Source organism: Squalius cephalus, assembly GCF_949319135.1.
Source record: "Squalius cephalus genome assembly, chromosome: 7".
Classification (NCBI taxonomy): Eukaryota; Metazoa; Chordata; class Actinopteri; order Cypriniformes; family Leuciscidae; genus Squalius; species Squalius cephalus.
Window position 1 is genome coordinate 23,922,151 of NC_137128.1, and position 20,618 is coordinate 23,942,768.

The window sequence follows — 20,618 nt, forward strand, 5'->3', positions numbered from 1 at the left end:
CCTTACAACAAACTCAAGGATGATATATGTTTCCCTTTCGAAAGGGAACTCGCATTGCGTCGATTGACGCTTTGGGGAATGCCTCAGGCGTGACAGGTGTCTGAAATCACAATCAAATCACGGCAATCACATTGACCGGCGACAGCTGCTGACGTCACTTATGTAAAACCTGGAAGTATATAAGGGCGCCTTGCACAAATGACAATCATCCCTGTTCTCAGGAAACAGAGTTACAGTCGTAACCTAGACGTTTCGAAGCCTTTGTGTTCAAAGGTTTTGACATTTTCTTAAAGGAAGTAAAAGGGACTTTATATCAGAGGAGAACATTCTAAAATTGGGATTGCAGTGAATGTTTCTGGCTTTGTGAAGATGAAATTTACCCAGAAGACAAAGTAATAATACAGTATTATCAGGATTAACATCCTTAGAATGAAAACCGGACAACAAATTATGTAATTTGTGGTTATAGGCATGTGCATTCGGCTCGAGTGCACTGTTGTCTGCATAATAATACAGCGTTATTAGTCGTTTTCACAAATCCATGTGAACAGGGATCATTTTGATAACATTGTCATCTGCAGAATTTTTTTTTTTTTCCATTTTTAGCACATCGTTGTCATGTAAACGTACCCTTAATGCTGCAAAGGATCGTAAATATGGAGAAAACACAGCTACGCACAATCTGTTGATTCCTCTTCAAACTGGATGATACAATCAGTTTTAGGCCAAATGGAGGAGAAAAAAAACCTGAATTTAACTGCTGTTAATTAGTTAATTAGGAAGAAAAGCAACAGGGAGCACCTTCTGCCCAACCCCCCAAAGCAAAATGCCATACCGTATACAGGTAAGAAGGCTAGTATTTTTACCATAATGCTTTTTAAAGAGTAGATAAAGTACGATACAGTTTTCAGTGATGAACCTACAATAAACTGGGAATACAAATAACTAGGAATTTCTCTGTCTACGTAACACGGAGAAAGAGTAAACATCGTTCAGTTACATACCGACATTGTAACAATACAAAGCGAGTTGAAAATCGCTGAACTTACACTTTAAATATACTCACCAATCATCTGAAATCATGTCACATTTCATAGTGATCTTAAAGCAGTGATCTAGTAATAAAGCCATCGCAATATGTGCATGTGATTATAACCTGATGGAAAATCATCTCACAGAAGTGTGTGATGGGGTTTTAAGCACATGGGTAATGAGAGTAGAGGCCGTGATATGGCAGAGGTAGTCGAGGGTGGGCAAGCGCTGCAGTACTCGTGCTTCCATCTGCTCCTTCTCATCGCAGCTTGCTCTGTAGAGGGCTCAATGGGCCCCAGGAGCATTTGGAACGGGGCCCAGGGTCTGCCTCCAACATCGCTGGCAATTACTGGATAAACACATTTGAATTAGTGCCTGTATTTGGACACTGTGGTGTTGTCATATCAGCTGCTGTCGGCTGTCAACAAACAGTCCATGGAAACGGCTGTTCAAACAATGGAGAGGCGAGAGGCATGGCTAGACCGTAAAATCTGTTGAAAGTTCCTTGAAATATTTCAGCCACTTGTTGTGTAAATGTTTAAATAAGATTGGCAGGGCATATGGAGATGGATTTTTTTTCTGGATTGGGGGATGTTATGAATGCAAAGACCTTCGATGACATGATACTGAACATGATACAAGGACTCTGCAAGCTAGAATAGTCATATTCCACTAATTGAATAATAAATTATTTTCCTGAGATCTGAGTGTTGTTCATGAGGCGTACACATTTTTGTGCACTGCTCACATTTCATTACTCAAGACAAACAATAACACAACTTCATTTATAAATAAGAACATTCAAAATATGATGCACAATTATTTAAAAGGTATTGTTATCAAAAAAGGAACAATATTGGTTTACTCGTTTCTTCTTTCCCCTTGACTTTGTCCATGGATCAGCTTCGTGCCACCTCCACCTTTGACCCCTATGGTGACTGTGAAGAATGGGTAAATCGAGCAGATGAAATGATTAAACCAGAGCCAGTGGGTTGTACAGAAGACATCTGAACACCCTCATCACCCCCAACACACATTTACTTAGCTAAATGACAACATAGTACTATAAGCAAATTATTAATATTGTACCCTTAACCCTAATTTTGTGTATACAAAAAATGCATAAAAGTATATAAATATATATATACACACACACACACACATATATATATATATATATGTATATGTGTGTGTGTGTGTGTGTGTGTGTGTGTGTGTGTGTGTGTGTGTGTATATGCCCATCTCCATATGCCCTGCCAATCTTATTTAAACATTTACACAACACGTGGCTGAAACATTTCAAGGAACTTTTAACAGATTTTACGGTCTAGCCATGCCTCTCGACTCTCCATTGTTTGAACAGCCGTTTCCATGGACTGTTTGTGATCATGTATATATATATATATATATATATATATATATATATATATATATATATATATATATATATATATATATATATATATATATAGAAATCTATATTTAGATATCCTGTTACAAAAATAAAAAGTAGTGAGCAGTGTCGGGGAAAGTTACCTTTAAAAGTAATACATTACAATTTTGCGCTACTCCCTTAAAAAGTGACTAATTACGTTAGTAACCTTTTTATGGAAAGTAATGAGTTACAGTACTTTAGCGTTATATTTTCTCACCTGGGCTGTGCTTGCTTGTTTGTTTTTAATAGCAAATTTAAAATTTGGGCAAATGTAAATGTCATTTTATACCAAAGGTGAATTGAATAAGCCTCAAATGTGATGTTTATCTAAAGCCATTTTTGCTTAGTATAGTTGAGTTAGATCATCGATGGACAGCAGCAAAGACATATTGGTTAATAAAGTGAGATTAAATACACATAGTATATTTAACATATTTAATTATAGCAGGTTTTATAATACTGAAGAATACTGAATCTGTTTTTGTGCAAGTGAAATGAGTAAATGCATGCTCCCATTTAGTCTAGAGCTACAATATCACACAGCGCACACAACGCCTCTACACTTACTCTTGATTTCTCTAAACCTGCAGTCAATTAATGGGAAAACAAATTAACTTGCATTACTTATTTGAAAAAGTAACTCAGATATTTTGTTGTAAATTTAAAAGTAATGCATTGCTTTTCTAGTTATGTGACAAAGGTATTCTGATCACGGAACTCACATTACTTGTAATGCGTTACCCCCAACACTGGTAGTGAGATAAAAATGCAGTCCATGATTTTTTTTTATTTATAAGCATAATATTTGGACCTTCAGGAAACTGTTTTGCAACTGTCCCCCCTCCCCTTTAGATGATTAAGAAAAAAGTTTATGGTTAGGCAGTCCACCATATGTGCACTGACAGTCAAGTTCACTGTGAGCATAATAAATTATAGAGCAAGGGACAGGGGTGTGTGGGTACAAGGGACAGTGTTGACGGTGATGTCAAAAAACATCAGTGAAAATGACAAGTCCAAGCTTCTGACCTGCAACAGTGACACCTGAGCTTCTAATCGGAAGGTACAGCTCTCCCCTCTGTTCAACTCAGACAGACACAGGACAATTCAATTATTTATTGAATGCAATGGTGCTCTACAGTCTTTTCTGGAAAAAAAAAAAAATCTAAACTCAAAGTAATAAATAAATGTAATACATAATAAATATATAAATATCATCTGTGCCTAGTTCTGTCATGAAACTTTAGATGGTGCAGGCTCATGGGTCCTTAACGCGAGCTGATGATATTTACAGCGTTAACTACTTGGTGCAAGCTGATTGGTTCATGTCGCGTCTGCAGCCAATGAGCTTGCTGCTTAACATTTAAATGGCAGGTTACCATTCACTATAGCACTTTGCAACATGCTTTCAGAGTTAATCTGAAACCCCCCACCTTCCCCAGCTCCACCTGTGTAGATCTGCTATGGGTAATTTACATATATATATATATATATATATATATATATATATATATATATATATATTAGGGCTGTCAAACGATTAATCGCGATTAATCGCATCCAAAATAAAAGTTTGTTTTTACATAATATACAGGTGCTGGTCATAAAATTTGAATATCATCAAAAAGTTGATTTATTTCAGTAATTCCGTTAAAAAAGTGAAACTTGTATATTATATAGACTCATTACATGCAAAGTGAGATATCTCAAACCTTTATTTGTTATAATTTTGATGATTATGGCTTACAGCTTGTGAAAACCACAAAATCAAAATCTCAGAAAATTAGAATATTACATGAAATCACACAGTAATTACACAGTGATACCATGGTCATTGAACCAGGTTTTGGTTCTTTTGGCAGTGTGGGCAGGTGCAAATCCTGCTGGGAAATGAAGGAAGCATGAAGTGCTCTGAAAATGTCCTGGTAGACGGCTGCGTTGACTCTGGATTTAATAAAGCACAGTGGACCAAAGTCCTCTTTTCTGATGAGAGCAAATTTTGCATCTCATTTGTAAACCAAGGTCCCAGAGTCTGGAGGAAGAATGGAGAGGCACACAATCCAAGATGCTTGAAGTCCAGTGTGAAGTTTCCACAGTCTGTGTTGGTTTGGGGAGCCATGTCATCGGCTGGTGTTGGTCCACTGTGCTGTCCACTCAACACAGCCGTCTACCAGGACATTTCCAGAGCACTTTATGCTTCCTTCAGCAGACAAGCTTTATGGAGATGCTGACTTCATTTTCCAGCAGGATTTGCACCGGCCCACACTGCCAAAAGAACCAAAACCTGGTTCAATGACCATGGGATTACTGTGTAATTACTGTGTGATTTCATGTAATATTCTAATTTTCTGAGATTTTGATTTTGTGGTTTTCACAAGCTGTAAGCCATAATCATCAAAATTATAACAAATAAAGGCTTGATATATCTCACTTTGCATGTAATGAGTCTATATAATATACAAGTTTCACTTTTTTAACGGAATTACTGAAATAAATCAACTTTTTGATGATATTCTAATTTTATGACCAGCACCTGTATATATTTAAGAAATATTTGCATGTATATACTGTGTATATATATTTATATTATATATAATTTATATTATATATAAATATTTTACATATAAATAACACATTTTTCTTAAATATATATGCATGTGTGTGTATTTATATATAGAAAATAATTATACACAGTACACACACATATATTATGTAAACACAAACTTTTATTTTGGATGCGATTAATCGCGATTAACAGCCCTAATATATATATATATATATATATATATATATATATATATATATATACTATGTGTGCAGCAGCAGTATGTTTTACATACTCACAGCAGTGTATCGGCTTATGTATTGGCAGTTGCAAGTCCTTTTACTTGCTCAGCAGCAGCAACAGCAGCAATTCAGCAGCAGTACTTCAGAAACAATAGGGACTAGCAACAGCTGATGATGCTACGGTGAACGGAAGTACATTGTTTGCTGCCAAAAATCACTTAGCAACAATATAGATGATGGCGTAATGGATCTTTTAATTATTTGACAAAGTACAACATTTTTAATAACAATAAAATGTAAAAACAATAAAATAAAATAAAAACAAGAGAAGGGTTGCTTTGGTATTAACAATTAAAATGCCACATAACCATAAAACATAACATTTACTTATCTAATCTGTCACGTATTAACGACTACGGCTAATCAGCTATTCTCCCTTATTAGACGGTTACAGTAGAAGGTCACGAAGTAGCAGTTAAAGTCACGCATGCGCCATAGAACGCCAGCCCAGAACGCCGTTGCCGTTCAATCAGCAGCTGTTGCTTAAAGTCCCTAATCACAGAATACAATAGAGCTCGTGTTTTAAGGCAAACCACACGCTTAAATTAATAATTCACTGAAAATGCAATGTGAGTCTCTATTCTCTCTGCCATCTCTTATGTAATCAGCCTGGTTTTCTTTACATTAGCGCTGTTTTGGATTGATTGTTTGAATTAATTCTCTTACTGGATCATTGGACTGAAAATTTTCCCAGAGTTTAGCGGCTTAAAGGGGCGGTCACACTACACATTTCGTTCCATTGACTTCCATTCATACGCATGTGAATGTGAAAAGTTTATGTATATATAACCAAGGCTTGAGATTTACTTTTTTTGCTCACCAGCCACTCTGGCTAGTGGTTTTCCAAAGTTACTAGCCACTCAGCATTTTCACTGGCCACAATTTTGACATCGATACCGTGGGGGAAAAACTGCCATATAGATATTTTTAATATTATCTCATAATTTGGTAGCAGGTAAATTAGGCTAATATCACTTTAAGACCTGAAGCAAGGATCCATTATACTGGTACACATGGGTTTTCTTTCTCAACTGTTTGCGTTCACTTAAAACATAACTGACTGTGTTTACATGAATATTAGCTAAGACCAGCATTTTGACTGTTTAAGCGCAATAAGCAGCGGAAAAGGATCTAAATTTAGTACTGAGAGGAGGCTTTATGTGCACAAAATCTGCAGGATTGAGTAAAATTATGTGCACAATCCCACGCTAAACTTCAAGCCCTGTATAACACCAACAATATTCATCTGGATCAAATGAAACAAGTGAGTGAGGGGAGGCAGGTTTGTGTGTCAACTCTGTCAGAGAGATAAGAGAGCAAGAAAGCACAGCTGGTATCGTGTATCTGTTCTGTGGAAAATGAGTATTGAAAGCGTTTCAGATATTTCAGTATTGATATGTATCGAAAAAGCAATATTTTTTGTACACTACATTGCACTTAGTTTATTATGTCAGATGCCTTTTTACAAGACTACAATTGAAAAGTATATATTATATTTAAAATTCAAGCTGCCAAAGTTGCTAGTGACTGCGTTACACGCCACTGCTGAAATCCACCCGCATTTAGCGGGTGTTAATGTCAAGCCCTGTATATAGCCAATATATTAATTGAGAGTGAGTTAGGGAAACAAAGGTTACTCACTCTTTATATATCTGTATAATAAAGTTATTGTTTTCCAGATTGTCATCAGACCAGAGTTGCCATGACGACAAAGTGGAATGGTGTGGTGAATGTCACCTTTGCTGTCTAAGCTCTCATGTCTGGAGCTCAGGTCTGTGTGTGTGTATATGTCGAGCTCTTGAGTGTGTGTGACGGGGCGCGGAGGGTGGCCCCCTGGGCCCCTGCTGCCCTGACGGCCCTGCCACAGCTGCACTCAGGTGAAACCGACGTGGTGGCAGCAGCATGAAAGCTCCAAAAAACAGAAATAAAACATTCCACCAAGATCAAAGGCTGAACTCTGTTTCATGCTAACCAAATAGCTTGTGTTGTATCTATATGGGGCGCTGTAGTAACAATTACCAGAGCTCTTCTAGGGTTACAACTATATGCACTGACTGTAATACAATTTGTTTTTCAATGGTTTGCACAAGATTATCAGTGCAGGCAAACTTGACATAGGCCAGCATAGAATGAATCACTTTCTTTGATAATGCATTTTTTTTTTTTTTTTTTTTACTTTTAACTAAATTAAAATTTGGAGGAAAACATGCTGTCATTTCAAAGCTGTTTGTGTTTTTCTTCACTTTTATCATATGGATTCACATGAATTAGACTCACATTGTCTGCAGTGTGAAGAAGAAAAAAATCCCATATAAATAATGCTGAAAAAATAACTAATTAAACTAATTTTCATGGTAGTTGTCATTTTTGGGGTTTACTTGCTATTTAAAACAACTTACAACTTTCGGGAACACAAGTAATGCATCAAATTGTAGCTTTTATATTACAATATACTATATACTGACTTTATTAAACTTGAACCAGCAACAAAAGAAGGTTAGTTGGATTGCACTTTACAATAAGGTTTAATTTGTTTACAGTTTGTTAATGCATTAGATATAATGAACTAACATTGAACTATGCTTTCTCGGTAAATCTTAATTTCTACAGACACTAGCACATTTTTGGATTTTCAAGTTATTAGTTTATGTATTATGAACAAATATGATTTTAACACTGAACAGTAGTATATTTATGAACTTATATAAAACATTGAAGGTGACATATCATGAAAATCTGACTTTTTCCGTGTTTAAGTACTATAATCGGGTCCTCTGTGCATCTACCAACCCATAAAACATGAAAAAGGCCAACCCAGTAACTTTGTTTTGGTAAGCCTTTCTCTGCAAGCATGTGAAAAAACGAGTCGCTCAAATTTTGCTCAACTAGTGATGTATGGGGATCTTATTATAATATTATACAACCGACTGTGTTTATATGAACTTTGTGTGTTTTTGACATAACCTTGTGTGTATTTAACGGTTTAAACACAACAAAAAATATGAAAGAGAATTTAGGCTTGCACTTTTTGTTTTGTGATTTAGTACTATTGACCCACTTCCCAGTGTTGTTGCTGATCTTGTTGTCAGGCTTAGTAACTTTCTCTCATCTTGTGACCTCAAAATGAGTTTAATTCTCTATACTTAAAATGAGTTAGTTGATTGTTACCCTTGTCTGCATCAATTTAACACATTTTATACAGTAGGTGACAGGTGTTGAGATGTTCCTTATTAGTTTAAGACAACAATCTCTTTGCTTGCCATGATATTTCTCAATTTAAGATTGCATTAAATAAACATTTTTTCATAGAGGTTAAGCTATTGCAGCTTCCAACAGTTCTTCTAACAATCAGTTGTTTTATCGAAATGGGTTGGCCTAATTGTTGGCCAGTTTTAGTCAAATTCACTCAAAACATTTACTTAGAATAATGCAAACTGTTACATTTATTTTTCTCTAACAGCTGATTTTTCGTGTTTTATTGACATTTATACATGTTAGTATTCATCAAAAGCTGCTCTCTGCGCTATTAAAAGCTATTGTTTAAGAAATTACATTTGTGTCACTTTTGATGTGAGGCGAGAAATAGATTATGCATTATCTCAGGCCCTTTGGGTGTACTAGTCCATCTCGGCATTCGTTAAGGCAGGACCCTGCAGACCTGCTGGGTTATGCTCTGCAATGTGTGGCCAGTATCTCTGACAGGTCATTATTGGCCATCATGCTGAGTGACGGACTGCAAGGACCGAGCATGCATTCATTTCTTTTGACTTTATTGAGGAAGAGAAGCTGCTTTCTCAGGTTTCCTCAGACTGATCAGAGAGAAGCAAAACGAAGTACACTGTGTTCAAAATATCACAAGGATTTGTGCTGATATGTGAGATACAACTGTAGCCAAGTGGTAAAGTTAAACTATTGTACCTTCAATTTTTATATTTATATTTCATTTTAGACTTTATATTTGTATTTATTTTACTGTTTTTTATGTACCATTTAACTGCTTTTAAGGGTAAGTGACTGGAATTTGGAATTGTAATTATATTATAGTTCTTAATGATGAATAATACTCTATTTCTAAAGATTTTGCATATATGGATAAATTAGAAATAGATTTTTTGCAACTGGAGACATGTAAAAAATGACAAAAGTAATAACTTGCATGCAGCTTATTTATTTAAATGGCATTATTTAAAGTTTTGAGTCTGCGTGAATGGCGATAAACGGGTCTTCTTCCGTGTTGCTGATTCTGAAGGCAGCACGCCCATCTCCTCCAACCGTCACCTGTTTCCCAGTACATCTGCCACTTTCCTTCTGACCAGAGATCACATCACAGTAGGTGCCTCCTGGCAGGCCGGTGTTCAGGGTAACATTCAGCTCCCTAGAGCACAAGTAAATATTATAGATTATATGCTGCTGATAACAGTGACAGTAGCTACATCCACAACACACACTATAGTAGCTCGATTTCAATACAACATATCTCTAAAATACAAACTAAAATCTTCTCTCATATTGTACCTTTCTTTAAAGAACAAATTCTTACCAGTCATCATTGTTGATGACAATGAACCCTCGATTACCACGGCTGAAAGAGATCTGGTTGCTTCCATTGTCCCACCAGTTGGAGAATGACTGTCCATCTACAACATTACGGAAGGCCACCATGTTTCTGTGGAGAAATGTTAGTTTGCATCATACATTCCCAACCATTACTTTATAATCTTACTTCATAATTATAATGATTGTAAATTCTGAAGTACACTACAATTCAAATTTTGGTATCAGATTTTGTTCATGTTTTTTTTAAGAAGCCTCTTATGCTCATCAAAGCTGCATTTATTTGATAAAGAAAATACAGTTAAAAACAGTAATACTGTGAAATATTATTACAATTTAAAATTAATTAATAAAAAAAAAATATATATATAATATATGCTGATTTGGAGCTAAACATTTTTTTATTATTATTATTATAAAAGTTGAAAACAGTGGTACAGCTTAATATTTTTTTGGAAACCGTGTTGTATTTTTTTTTCAGGGTCCTTTGATAAATAAAAGTTTATTTGAAATAGAAACTTTTTGAAACAATGTCTTTACTGTTATTTTTGGTAATGCATCCTTGCTGATTTTTTAAAAATCATACTGACCCCAAGCTTTTGAACCTAAGTGTATGTTAGCAAGCATAATACATCTTGAAACTATAGGAACTCACTTGATCTGACGCCATCTGTGCTCACAAACCCAGCCGTTTCCACAGGTAGAGTCAGAGTTGATGGTAACAGGTTTGGTGGATCCATCACCATTGCTGGGAGGTCCTATCCAGTCGTTTTGGTCCTGAGCAATGAAAAAGTGAACAATTATGAATCCTTACAAGACATATTAGCATTTGTTTTCTCACTTGGCTAAGCTTAAACACCTACCACTCCATTCACAATGTTGCGGTCCCACCGATAGCTGGACATTACTCTGGTAAATCCGTACGGGTGGGCCAACATAAAGGCTACTCCCATTTTGTAAAGTCTAGAAAGAGAAGGATTATAACAGGTGAAAGGAAATTTTATATTTTCATGTGTCATGCATATGCTACTTTGTAAATTAAAATCACACAAATTTGTACCTGGCATCCCAGAATGTCAGAATAGATGCACCTCCAGCACCATGTCCTCTCTGGTTATCGTGATTGTCAGTAAACACTAAAGCTTTTCCAGAAGCCATGAAGCCCCAGCCCTCACCCCAGTTCCTGAAACAAAAATCTTAATCTGTTTTTTTTTTTTTTTTAGTTTGCAAGAAACAATAAATACAACAGGGTGACAAAACAGAGCTGAGACCCTTAGAAAATGTTTGAATTAACACTAAAGTTCAAATATTTATGCAATATCACTCTCACTTCTTGTTCTGTTTTATTGTTCTGAGGAAGACGTTAACATTGAGTATCTTACATTTTAGACACAATATTATCAGTTACTTTTTTGTTACACCATAGTAAATATTTCAACAACAAAAAAAGATGTGCCTCTGGGCAACAGCAGTGGTGCTTCATTCCTGAATGAGTGGATTGAATGAAGTGATTAAGTGAATGATTTAATTTCTCACTCATAAAATGGTCACGCATTTCATTCCTGAAAAAATCAGCGTTTTGAATGAATCGTTTGAATGAATCATTCAGTTTCTCACTCAAAAAAAAAGTCTCAGTTCGCCTACTTATACTACGCCCTAAAAGTATGTATTCTCTTTGTGAAGAAAAAGTGCATACTTTTGAGTGTGTAGCAGAAGAGTAGACAAGCTTTAGGACATACTATCACGTCATACAATTGCGTCTTTAACGGTTGCTCTCTGTCGCATCCTGTCACAGTAAACTGGCCTGTCAATCATCTTGTCAAAGATAAAATCCTCCTCATTTCATTTAATTTCCTACTGTATCGGAGAGAAATGATGTAGCACGTTGATCGCTGTCACGGGTCGCAGAGAACTCTCCTTATATTAATACATAATGAGGCATTTAAAAGTTAATGGCCAAACAGATCTTTATAAAAGTCCTCATTGTTATAGCAGATGAAATATACCACGGATAACATTAAACAGAGTTCGTGGGCCAGTGTCTTCGCATGGAAGAGAACGAACCAGCCCACATCTACGCCATCTATCACAGAAGTCAGTGATAAGAACAAGCGAGGAGCCCCTTGCCTAACCTTCAGACACAAAATCCGGAGCTGTATCCGGAGCTGAATCTTTTGTTCATGAGTGTTTTGAATGAATCAGTTGAATTAATGAATCAGTGATCCACACTAGACTCAGTCAGACACCTACTTGCGTAACAATGTAACCTTCAGAAAGAGTCAGTGAAAAATTCCCGCCACTAGACTGTTTGTCTGGAATATGCAAAGTAGATTGATACAGACAGCGACAAGTCCCAGTGCTGTTGTACTGTATGTTTGGAACTTTGTTTGACCAATCAAATGGAGGACTGTTTTATAATTAATAGCAATGCAAATCCACAGTTTTGCTTACTTGAGGAAGGATAGTTTTTCTCCATTCCATTTGCGGATGACATTGCCCAGCTTGGCACCGTACTTGAACTCAGTCACCCTTCCAATTCCAGTGTATTCGTTTGATGTAATGGGCTCCCCACCTAGATCAATAACCTAATAGCATACCCAATAACAAGTAAATCGCTATTAAATATTTTGCCACCTTTACACTGATGTTCTTTTTGGAAATGAATGGAAATACCTCTTGGAAGATAAAAGGTCTGGAGCCAGAGGAAAACCACTTAGTGTTCAGATTGTGAAGACGGCCATAGACAGCAGAAAGATCACCAGGCCACATGTGCTTGCAAGCGTCCACTCTGAATCCAGCCACTCCCATGTCAATCAGTTTGTTCATGTAGTCGGCCGTCTTACCACGCACATAGTCCTTCTCCAAAGCCAAGTCCAGAAGACCAACCAGGCGACAGTTTCTCACCTGCCATCATTACAGTGCTCAGATTCATAACACCAAGACAACAAGAGATCACTCTGCACAATAAACCAGAGGTTTAAATGAACACTTAGACATCAAATCATCTCATACTTGGTTGGTATCCTGGTAGTTCTCGATGTTTCCACTGCCAGTGTTGCATTTGCCATCATTGAAGTCCAAGTTTGAGTATGGAACTGTGGGGAAGTCCTTGTTGTTGGCATTGAAATATGAACCACAGCTTGAGTGGGTACCAGCTCCACCACCCGCTCCACACATGTGGTTGATGACTGCATCAACGTAGATGTACACCTACAAAAACAAACCGACATGAATTGTCCATGAGAATAATACAGCAATAGGCTAGTCGTACTCTATTTGTAAATTATAGCTGCATTTACCCCGACATTGTTGCACCTGGTGATCATGTCTCTCAGCTCATTTTCATTTCCTGATCTGGAACACAGGTTGTAACCGATTGGCTGATATCTCTGCCACCAAGGGTGCCAGGGGTTTGTGACAACAATGCTCTCACTCGGAGGGGAGATCTGAAATGGGAAAAAAGATATATTTTGTTATTACTATTATACATTTTTACTTATAAAGCACAGGAAATTTTCAACTGCAAATGAACTCTTTGCAGTATTAACTTCAATGATGTGTTTAAAAATACCTGAACTCCACCAAAGCCATTTGGTCCGAGATAGCGCTCACACTCCGCTGCGATATCGGCCCAGCGCCACTCAAACAGGTGGACGATCGCAGTTCTTCCACTTTTAGTGTTAGGGTTGAACTGAGCGAGGCTCAGCCCGATCAACGTTGCCAAGATTAGAAGCTTCATCCTTCCCTGGTTTAGAGAAAAACCTACAACAAAACCTAGGCTCATGTGCAGTTTATATACAAAATGACATTTTTCCTCTGGCCAATCAGGGACCTCAAAGGTTGGAGAAAGCCGCTTTGAACTGCAGGTGAAAAACATTGACTATTTCCCATGGTACAAACTAAAAATACAGACTTCTTTAAATAACCTTATCAGCATAAACATAGTTATAAAACACTGTTAGGTAAGGAATGAAAAGTAACTTTGGCAAACTTGACACCACAAGGTTGAGACTGTAAACAGTAATTTTTCCATTCAGAATGCTCACACTGATTTTTACTGCACAACTGCTTTGAAACAACTTGTATTGTATAATGTGTTATATGAATAAAATGGACTTAATGAAAACAGGAGCAGAACAGGTTTGGCTGACAGTAGAAAAAAAAAAACATTGAATCAGGTTATGCAATGAGCTATAGTTATGCAATGAGCTAGTTTTTTTTTTTTTTTACAAATATTACGAGAAAATAAAGAAATAGTTTATCTTTAATCATTATGACTTAAACGTTCAAAAACTCTTACTGACATTAATAAAAATGTATTAGTGTTTAATAAACAGAATAAATATTCTAGCATTTGCTGAAAAGTGCTTAACTTTTATCTGCGACTGCTCTTAATTTCTTTAATTATATAATTCACTACTACAATTGTTTAAAGAAGACAGTGTAATCCTTATTACTTACAAAATAAAATAAAAAATAAACCAAGCAAAACATAACATTTAAATTACACACCAATTTTCTTAAATTATGAAAATTTAGAAGACGTAGGCTTATAAAGACGTCTTTATATCACGCAATTCTGATTTTATGACTCGCAATTGCTTGTTAAATCTTGCAATTCTGTCATTATGATTATGCTTCTATACTGGATATAAGAGATTGTTGTCCTTGCACCAGGCCTCAAGCAATGTCCCCGCTACGTTATCTCATGAACCAAGCGTGCTTCAGTAACCAGAGCTTTTTTATCATTTTTTTATTTTATTTAAAACGTTATCCCATAACATTATTTATTCCAGTGTAACTGCATTCATGCCACCTCTGAGCAGCATTAAACTGTGTAAATGCATCTATGCAGCTTGTGCCACTGCAGTGTAAAGATGCCTTTTATACTGATTTAATTTTTATTGAAATTATTTATTTTGTTTACGAATTTCTTTATTTAATTACCCATTTATTGCTTTATTTATTATATTAATAATTAATTTAATGGAACTTTCAGAATTTGACAAAACGTGACATAGCCTACATTTAGGGTTAGAAACACTTTGTCTTTATAAAGATGCACCTGAAATTCAGTTTAAGGGGGCAAATATTTTCCCTTAATGGAAAAGGTGCAACTGCAGTCTAGAGAGGAAGAGAGGCGGTTTCATTTTTTTTCTGATGAGCCCTACAACTGTATTGCCGTCTACAAACTTAATAATGTTACCGTTCTTGTGTTTGGCGATGCATTTGTAGTAGGTCAGAAAGCTGTGCTGGTGGAATGATTTCAATTCACTGGTGTTGAGTATGGCAGGCGGGAAGTTTTGCTAAACAAGTTCCTCCCAAACTTTTGTTTAGAACTCCATTAGTGTGTAATTACTGTCATCATCAGCAGCATATATCATTTATACTATTCACTTTGTGCTCTAGGGAGCTGACTGAGACTCTAAACATTGGCTTGCCAGATACACATGTTTACTTCAGAAAAAGCAACCAGGAAAAAGACCTGAAAAAGTATGTTTAATAATTATGCAAAGGAGTATCATCTTGTGAGATGGCATTGGAGTGGAATGATAATAATAAAAAATAATTAATAATAATAATAGTGATAATAATAATGAGTAAAATTATTTTTTATTAAATACTACTGTATAATTAAATTATGATATTAGATTACTAAAAAATAAATATTATTAAGAAATATAATTTTCTGAGATGGCACGGAATAATAATATAAAAGTCATTATTAAATAATATCATATTGTAAAATAATATGATCTAAGATGGCATCAGTGTGTAGTAGTAATAATAATAATAATAATAAAAGTCAATAATAAATAATTGTAAATGTATTAAACTATATTATTGTTCCAATTTGATATCATTATTATAATAATTACAATAAGTATTATTGTTTATAATACTACTACTACTAATAATAATAACCACACTTGTTTTTGCAAACATTAATAATTATTTCAAATGCCATTTAATTTATTTCAAATGAAAATACATGTACTCTATGTACTGGGAAAACAGTAGGCAAGTACATTATCTTAACTTATGAATAAGCCATTATTCAAGAGAATATTAACATTATCTTTATGATAAATGACATATTGTGACATTATGACATTATCATAAAAGTCATCTAGACATTATTCCATCTTTTTTAGTGACTGCTATAAATTTGCTGTGTGTTGATTTGCAATGTGTCATTCACAATTTATATTTAAAATAAATGACTCTTGCTGTCAGAACGTGAGAAAGTGCACCAGCGCCACCATGAGACAGAAGATGGGGTTACGGACTGCATAACACATCTTGAAGTTATCTTAAAGACATATCAGCATATGCTTACTGAACTACATTTCATTTGATTACACATCTGTGAACTTTAACTCCAGTTCAAACGTATGAATGAGAGTCAGCAGTGAGGAAGTTAATGACTAGATGGCATTTGGATAAGGATGATGTCTACAAACTCTGTAAACACCCATTAGTTTGAATCACACACAAACAACAGCATCCATCATTTCAAGTGTTTGTTGTGAGATGATGGTATGTACATTGAAATGAGTCCAGGACTGTCAGCAAGTTCTTTTATGTTGTCCCAACATTTTTGATCATTTACAGCAGTCATTTAAGTGCCAGTGTTCCTTATATATTCACAGAGTACAATGTGTAATGCTGTTTTTCAGTTTAGCGAGGATTAAATGATTATTTATAAATGATTAGGGCACACTGATATTATAATATGACTTTGCTTTTGGTAAAACTGCTAAAGGGTTGATGTTATACTTTTTATGATCTGTTTGACAAAGTTATAGCATTACAGTATGGCAAAACAATTGAACACTTTTATTTGGCTTAAGATCTTTGTAAATGAGGGGAATATGCAAGAAAGGGGCTGAAGCATGTGCTGGTGGATGGAAAGTTATCCACAAACGTACAGATGGAATCAATTTAATGATGTCGTTAGTTGTCAGCGGGAATCGCCAGCAGAAAGACGTAACTGAGGGGAACAATCGTCTCATTTTCTCTCTGTCTTGTCTAAATATTTGAGCACACTATTGATGAGGAAGTATCGTTTTCTTGCATTTAACCTTCTTATAACTTTTACACCTATATGAAAGTTCATACCAGACAAAATTGTGGCTCTGCATTTTTGTAGCGTTTCTTTTCTTTTTGTTCCCCTCTCTTTCTCTCTCTGTCATGGAATTGACCATTCAGTTTGTGTGTATTGTTATTGTACAACCCTAAAACAAAATGAATACAGCCATTTTGTAAAATAACTGAAACCTGCTGTCAGCAAATTGACTGAATAAAAACATCTAAACGCATTAACTCTCACCTAGTTTTCAAACTCTTAACTCTTAAATGAAGTGACTATATTAATGACAATACTAAGTCTTACAATATATCATCCATTAAAGAGCTGAAAGTACAAAATGTTTGTATTTAATGAAACCAGCACAAGTCCACACTAATAATTTAACCCATCTTCCTTCAACTGACTAGTGTCCTTCCAGACCGTATGTGATTTTTGCTCAGACTACTTTTGCCAACAGTTGTCAGAAATGCTTAAGACTTGTAACCAAAAATCTTACAAATCCAGTGCATTCATATTTTGACGTGTTAGCTGGTTTCGAGAGGAAAGGGCGTCTGGAGCGAACAGAAGCTGACCAGATGATTCAGTGGCTGTGGAATTTATTTGTTTTTGATCGTGGATACAGTTCACAGTATGTTCACAGTTTTGCCCTTTTTTGATCCAACTTTCTGTCTTCGGCTGGCCCCATTCCCCTCAAACACACTGCCATAACAGTAGCCAAGAGAGGTTTCTGTCAGAAGCACTGGCACTGGCACTGGCGTTCAGTCTGCTCCATGGGACAAAAAAAGAGACTCGCTTAGTACAGACAACTCAGCTTTACGCAGTCTTCAATCTTTCTGCTCTGTACTTTTAAACTGCGTGGTTAGCAGTTCCTATAAATGCCTTTTCCAGAGGTTGTATTTGAGCTTGCAATTCTTGTTCATTTCTCTTTTACATCTCGCTCCCTATTTCTGAGTTCTTATTTTTAAAATAAAATAAGATACTATTCATTTCATTTATTCAACTGTATGGCTCAAAGAAAGATCCATGTAAAATCCTGTGTGTAAGGAAAATGAACCTTATTTCTTGGGCCTGGGTAGGGTGCTACAAAATTTCTCTCTAAATGGAAATTTTGATCACTCTGCCTTGTTTGCCAGGCATCCCCTGATCGCATGATGAACGAATGGCCATCAAAGGAGTAACATTGGCATATAGCGTGAATCTGGCACTGGCATCAAGGTCAAGGTCAGCCTGAGGCATGATAGGGCTGCATGGCATCAAATGGTCATCTAAGGTAACCTGAACATATGTGGTATTTCACAGCCACTTTTATGTAAACTCTCAAACTTATGCTCGCGGAATGTGATACTTAAAAGCAAAATGGTCAAGAAATATATCTTTCAGTTTATTTGTCTCACATCACTGGATTTTTTTTCTTTTTCTTGTTTAAATAAAAAATCTAACAAACTTTAGAGAGATTTATGCTTACATCCGAGTCTGAACCGCTTAAAATGTATCATTTATATTTATATCATTGTTTATATCTCATGACAGGTAAGTGATAATAATTGGCTTGGCTTGCTTGAGAAAGGAAAACAAACTTAAAGGTGTTGGGGTTGCTAAAGAATTAAGTTTTAAGTAAATTTATCTTGTTTTAAGGATGTTCAGATATTTTAAGTATGTTCAGATATAATTTTTGCATTGATATGTTAATATAATTGAATTCGATTTTTTTTATTTATTTTTTTTATCAATTTTAATATAATTTAGTTATGTTATATTATATTATGCATCATTTACTTTTGGCCACTAACCCCAATCAGGTTTGATTTTTTTTGGCTTTTTTATTTTTGTTAAAAGAGTTTGGGCACCTCTTGTCTATATAATTTGAAATCAGCTGTATATAAAAGCAAAAAGTCAATGGTATATTCCCATAGCTAATGCGTGTGTGGTTAAGGAATGCCTTATGGATACAAAATGTCCCCATAACGGACTATATTTTGGTCCCCATGAGGAAAACAGCTTATCATTCTAAAGTGTGTGTGTGTGTGTGTGTGTGTGTGTGTGTGTGTGTGTGTGTGTGTGTGTGTGTGTGTGTGTGTGTGTGTGTGTGTGTGTGTGTGTGTGTGTGTGTGTGTGTGTGTGTGTGTGTGTTTTAGTGAGCAAGTCTGTAACTGAACAATCCGGGAAGTTAACTCTGGCATGAGGCCACACACAATTTTGATGGATGCTCTTGCAGATTTAAATTAGGAGACACAGAGATTTGAGAAGGAGGTACAGTTGGAAACAAAGCTTACGTTGGCTCTGCAGTCAGACAGGGACTCCAAGCCGCACAAAAATGTATACAGCCCAAATTTCCCTCTCCATTTGATCTTACAGAAGAAAAAGTACCCGATGCAAGGCGTCTGTTGATGATGACATGGTTGAAATGAGGCTTATTAATGCTGTCTTTACACCTCACGTGAACAGTCTTCACTGTCCATCAACTCTTTCCACTAGAGGACACTCCACACAATCAAATGCCATATCATAATGAAAGTGAACAGAATTGCTTTTCAAGAACTGATCTTTAGTTATTTAACATTAACAACAGACAATGAAAGGTAAGGCTATAGACCTTATAATCCCGCCCCTTTTCAGCGCTGCGCTCGTTGTCTTTTGACTTCCGGTCTGTATTTTCACAGTGATCTTGCTTATTTATGAATGAACGGCTCGTTTTAAAGTCTTCCCGGTCAACTGGCATTTGTTAAGATATCTGCTTTAAACATTACAATCCTCATAATAACTTTAGTTAACTTTACAATAAGTAAATCCACTTCACCAGCTAATTACTCCTCGACAGCAATGCCATTGAAATACACAGAGCGACCGCAAAAACGAAAGTTCAAAGACAATATTCTAAAGATGGCTGCGCGCTTGTTTGTCTGGCGCATGAGGTCTATAATTCTACCAAAGAAAAAAACAGATGCTGCATCCAAAATCACATTCCATGAAGCCTAGGTATTACATTTGGTTTGAAACTTACTTCACGACAGTTAAAAATTATGTTTCATATAGTATGAATGTGTGTAGATTAAATTAAATTTGGACATACTACATCCACCATGTTGTCATTGTCATGTGACTCCTGAAGTGTCAACTAGTTTCTCACCTGTGAAAGGCCTCCTTCCCTTTACCTCTGTACTTCGCGTTTTTGAAGTTTACGTGGAGATGATAAAGTTTTTCAAGTTTTTTCAATGCTTGCTCCTTGGAACCTATTTCAAGGTTTGCGTTCTCGAGCCACCAGGCACTGTTGTTATGCGAATGAGCAGGCCGGAGCACATTGAGGGTTTTCTGTTAGAACGGTGTTGTGTAAGCGGCCCTCTAAGTTAATAACTAATGATTTTTGCAACGTAAGTGAATCAATCGAAACTAACTTTAGCTGGACAATAACTTTATTCTAGAGCTGCTGTAAAGCCAAAACAATCTATGATACTTTAATTTCGTACTATCACTGTAAAGCTGCGTTGAAACAATCTACACTCACCTAAAGGATTATTAGGAACACCATACTAATACTGTGTTTGACCCCCTTTCGCCTTCAGAACTGCCTTAATTCTACGTGGCATTGATTCAACAAGGTGCTAAAAGCATTCTTTAGAAATATTGGCCCATATTGATAGGATAGCATCTTGCAGTTGATGG

General features: G+C 35.9%; 1 protein-coding gene across 1 annotated transcript; it reads right to left on the bottom strand.

Moving 5' to 3' along the window:
• Positions 1 to 9,459: 9,459 nt before the first annotated feature.
• amy2a (amylase alpha 2A) lies at positions 9,460 to 13,721 on the bottom strand. The gene is made up of 10 exons (XM_079877428.1): positions 13,437 to 13,721; positions 13,165 to 13,311; positions 12,878 to 13,075; positions 12,539 to 12,769; positions 12,317 to 12,450; positions 10,926 to 11,048; positions 10,729 to 10,828; positions 10,521 to 10,642; positions 9,852 to 9,977; positions 9,460 to 9,686 (listed from the first exon to the last, which is right to left on the bottom strand). The coding sequence occupies exons 1-10, from the start codon at positions 13,647 to 13,649 to the stop codon at positions 9,497 to 9,499; spliced, it is 1,584 nt and encodes a 527-aa protein (XP_079733554.1). The 5' UTR covers positions 13,650 to 13,721; the 3' UTR covers positions 9,460 to 9,496.
• Between the last annotated feature and the right edge of the window lie 6,897 nt (positions 13,722 to 20,618).